Source organism: Ictalurus punctatus, chromosome 29 (assembly GCF_001660625.3).
Source record: "Ictalurus punctatus breed USDA103 chromosome 29, Coco_2.0, whole genome shotgun sequence".
Lineage (NCBI taxonomy): Eukaryota > Metazoa > Chordata > Actinopteri > Siluriformes > Ictaluridae > Ictalurus > Ictalurus punctatus.
The window spans coordinates 13102687-13107686 of NC_030444.2; the positions used below are offsets into that span (position 1 = coordinate 13102687).

Sequence of the window (5000 nt, forward strand, 5' to 3'; positions counted from 1 at the left end):
TAATGGTGAATATTAGTGAACGGTTGGGTTGTAATGGTGAATATTAGTGAACGGTCGGGTTGTAATGGAGAATGTTGGGTTCTGATTGAGAGTGTTGTTTATTGGAGCACGTTGGTTTGTTGGCTGTTGGTTTTTAATACAGCATGTTGGTGAATTCTGAACCGAATGAACTGGAGAATATCGATTGGCGTTAATTTATGTGTTTTTCAATAGAACACGATGGTGAATGTTGGCATTTGTTGGTTAAACATTGATTTAAAATGAGACTCTAGTGAATGTAAATTTTTTAGTTACGGATGTCCGTGAACCTTGATGGATTGCTTTTATTTTTCTGCATCAGTTGTTTTTAAGTGAAGGATGTTGGTCTGTAATGGAGACTGCATGCTATGATGACGAATGTTGGCCTTGGATAACCGACTTGCTTTTTAATGATTTTTTTTTTTTGTACTTTAGCTTAGAAACTATTTGGTAAATATACAGCTGTCTAGGATTCACTACCGTTCTGCTCGTCTCTGGTTTGTCTTCTGGTTCGTAAGCCACTGTATAATTATATAACTTGTATCATACTAATATTAATAGTAGTAGTAATAATAATAATAATAATGTAAGTCTTTATTCAAGCCTGCAAGTGGACAGTAAACATCTCACTGATGGAGACATGACAGAAATTGCTTTAAACTGTTAGACGCAGTCTGTTATTACCAACAGCCTTAATCACTCGGGTATTCTTCAGCGAGCTAAAGAATGTTCCAGAAAAGCTTTAAAAACCTTTCAAGGTCTCTCATTTGTCACGCCCTGTTATTACTAACTGCACTAATCACCGTACGAGCGATCACAAGTTGTCCTTGGTCTGCGATTAAAATGCTTTTCATGCTTTTTAAAAATAATAATCAACTGAACGTTTTCTTTTCTTTTGCGTCGTGTTACAGATGAAGAGGAAGTTGGACCATGGACCCGAAGTTCGGCCGTTCCCTTCAGGCAAAAAGCCCTGTCCGAGGTAACCATCAAAAATAACGACAAAAAAATCATAAAGATATAAAATGCCTGAATGCTGGGGTCAGTGTTAATATATCATTTTTCCCCCCGAATAATCCCAAGTGCTCCTGTTCACCAGTAATAAAAAAAAAAAAAACAACGGTCCGCTTTTAAAATTCGAGGTCCTTTGATGATTTGGATAATTGCAGAGTTTTCCGTGTTCGATCAACACCGTGTTCAATTCTTGACCGTGAAGTGTTTTGGCCCTTAGGCATTGAAAGCGGTTAAATTTCTCAATTTGTTTATTCTATTTGAGAGATTTCTATATATTTATTTCTGTGTACTTGACCTGCTATGAATTCGTTATTAATGACCGTATCAGTGTCCGTATTAACGTTCACGTTCTGGCTGTGTCTCTGTCGTTCAGTCCGACGGGTTTGGTCCCGTATCCATCCACCCCCACTACATTCGGCGACCTGAGAGCTGCTAACGGACAGGGACAGCAGAGACGCCGCATCACCTCCATCCAGCCTCCGACGGGCTTACAGGAATGGCTCCGTACCTTCCAGGTGCGTGCTCATGACACTGGTTGTGTCGTAGAGGTTTGCGGACTGAACGGACGTGTATTTGCCATGTCGTTTTTATCCATAACGTTATTTCCTAATTCTTTTCATACGTATATGACTACATTACTGACATTCAGCGCTCCACCCTGGACGTTACCTCATTTAACGCTTTAATTAACATTCCACTAGCATCTGGAGGATGGCTCCTCCCTTTATTAGCAGGCTGGGCTCCCGTTCCTTTGTGCAGAAGAAGCGCTAGAATCTCCTTGGCTGCAGGCCTGCTAATTACCTTCTTACTTACTCACAAGAGTTTCTCCCTCATAAAGTCAGAGCCTTCGGGCTGAGATTAGGCAGCTGCCTCGACTAGCTCAGTGCAGCGCCGCAGGTGAAACTCTCAGCGTTTCAGTCTCGCTCAGTGCTCGCGTTCTTTCTAAACGAGAGCCTCAAACCCATCACGATTCACAGGTTCAGACAGCTCGGTGTCGTGTTCACTGTGATTGCAGACTCTTAACCTGACGTTAGCTTGACTAGCATAGGGACTATTCCTCATGAAAGTTCCTTTCATACGATATACAGGGTGTCTTCGTCGGCGCATGCCCGTGGACGTCCGGTCTTTGGCGACAGTGTGATGTGTTTCCCGTTCGAGTCCATCGCAGCCTTACGACAGCTTCCCGATCCAGCCATGAGAATGACTTCGATGCGATCTTCTTTTGTCAGAGACGTCCTTAAAGGCTTTCTGGGGAAATATATATGATAGAAGCTACGCATAAAATTTCTGCTCAAAAGCGTGCATTTCTCCTATGTATGGCGATCTATGGAGATATGAAAATAAACGTAATTAAACCCTTTTATTAGCGCTTTATTAGTTTATTTTAAACGTGGCATTACTGTTTCGAATCGCGATGCGTCTCTTGTTACGAGTGATGAGGTTTTAATGTTAATTGTTAAATAAATAAATAACGATAGTAGTTACATCGTGTCTAATTGACCGTTGATATTCCACCCGATAGCTTGATAGTATTTATCCGTAATGTTTATGGGAGGATTCGCCCAAAGTTCACGCTGGAGATTGTATTTTTCAAAGGCGCAAATGTACAAAGATAGAAATCTTTTGCGAATCTTTGCCGCCAGGATGAAATTTTCAGACCGCGATATCGCCACCCCTTACCTGTGTCTGTGGTCGATTTTTTTTATCTTTTATACCGAAGTGATCTGGAATCCGTTTACAGTTTAATAAACATCAGAACGAAGGGGTGCGACCCCGACTCTGACCTCCACCTCGATGATGGCGTTACTCATCTCGCTTTGTCAGCGCAGGTATCTCTGGAATCGCAGATTTTGTTTTCTCTGCCTGGGCGTCACCGAAATCCACCGGAGGTATAGCCGATGTGTCACGCCTCATTCCTGTCAAGCCTGAACACCTCGCACCTGCATGACACCCGACCCAAACGTCTGAGCGCACGGCCAGGAGCTGGTCTAACGTCCTCGGAATTCACCGGATAAAAGCTGGATTTAGTGTTTGACGGATGATGATTGACGTGTTCTTTATGCCCGAGCCGGATGCGTTGTTTAGATTTTAGTCATGGCATTCTTGCCTCTGATTGGGTAGAGTCTGAGTTCGAGAGGCTTTAGGATAGTCGCCAGGTTTCTCCGTGTGGTCCTGATGAACATGCTGCATGCACTAGATTGGGTTTAGAAGATGTTCGGTCAAAATGTTTGAGGGAACTGGGGGCGGGGCTTGGGGGCGGGGCCTGGGTCTCAGGTTGCCATCAGTAATTAGTGTTGTGTAACGGGGTGTAGGTGCATCAGATTTAAGCTAATGTTCGCACTAAGAACAGGTCCTGTTGAAGAAATACTGTTCTTTTTACATGCTTGATAAAAATGTATAAATAATTCATGCAAATGTAAGCAGTTTAAGTTTAAAACATCCTGCTCATTCTCAGATCGGATCTGAACGGTGTGTTCTTAGCTGAATCGGCCAAAGTCAGAAATTATTTCTCTTTCAGTGTTTGTTTGATTTTTTGGGGTTGATAAATGTTATTGTAAATGTGACTATGTAATGTGCTGTACTAGGTATGGACCAGTTGTCTGGTGTGTGTGTGTGTGTGTGTGTGTGTGTGTGTGTGCAGGGGACACAGATAAGCTGTGATCTTTTTCTGTGTACACAAAGTTTTTGATTACAAAGATTTTGTGTGTGTGTGTGTGTGTGTGTGTGTGTGTGTGTGTGTGTGTATAGAGTTGGAGCGGGCCGGAGAAGCTCTTGGCGCTGGACGAGTTGATTGACAGCTGTGAGCCGACGCAGGTGAAGCACATGATGCAGGTGATCGAGCCACAGTTCCAGAGAGACTTCATCTCCCTACTGCCCAAAGAGGTACACACACTATATAAGTGCGCGCACACACACACGCACATACACTACACACACACTATATCCACACACACTGTACATACACACTATACACATAAAATACATGCACTGTATACACACACTACATATACACTATACATACACCCTATACACGCACTGTATACACACTATACACACACACACTATACATACACCACATACACACACAAAATACACGTACTGTATACACACACTATACGTACACAATACACACACACACACTATACATACACCCTATACACACACACCATACATACACACTATACATACACAAAATACACGCACTGTATACACACACACTATACATGCACTGTACACACACATTACACTATACACACAATACATGCACTGTATACACACACACATACTATACACAAACGCACACACACACACACTGTATGCATGACTCAAGCACAATTTATTTCTTGGTGTGTAATAAGAATTCTGACACACACACTACAGTCATTTCACTGCCAGCACTAATTTAACAATAAGCCGATTAAATTCATTTGAATATTATTGAGTGTGAAATTTTACACTGCCACATAGTAGCGGGGGATCCACACACACACACACACACACACACACATCTTTAACTTTTCTTAATGCAGGAGTAGTAAATGAAACTTTATATATTTCTTACTTCCTGTTCCTGTCTGTGTTCACTACACGGTGTGTAACACAGCGACGTTACAGTATACAGCGAACCCCGAGTGCACGGAGATCGGTCCCGGCTCACTTCAGCATGAGCTCCTGATGGTTGTTTTGTTTTGGTTTTTGCAGAATTTGAAGTCAGCATGTGCTCTATTTTCACTGTGGTGAAAGTATCGGCACCCCAGGCAGGCGAGCGACAGGGAGAGCGCTGTTATTAATAAATACTCTTTCATTACAACTACATACACCATTCACTACCAAACTGTGTCTCACTCACACACACACACACACACACACACACACACACTCACATACACTCACACACTGGCACCATGATAGGTGCTATAACAGAACCACTTTCCCTCTGACATGATGTAACACAGGGGCCATCTGCCTAC

General features: G+C 42.6%; 1 protein-coding gene across 3 annotated transcripts in view; it reads left to right on the forward strand.

Moving 5' to 3' along the window:
- fbxw7 (F-box and WD repeat domain containing 7) overlaps positions 1–5000 on the forward strand; it is a 113482-nt gene that overhangs the window by 96224 nt on the left and 12258 nt on the right. For all 3 annotated transcript variants that reach the window (XM_017461079.3, XM_053677470.1, XM_053677471.1), the window contains 3 exons: positions 930–997; positions 1403–1544; positions 3778–3912. In XM_017461079.3, the coding sequence (XP_017316568.1) occupies positions 930–997; positions 1403–1544; positions 3778–3912 (345 nt within the window). The remainder of the gene's footprint in view (positions 1–929; positions 998–1402; positions 1545–3777; positions 3913–5000) is intronic.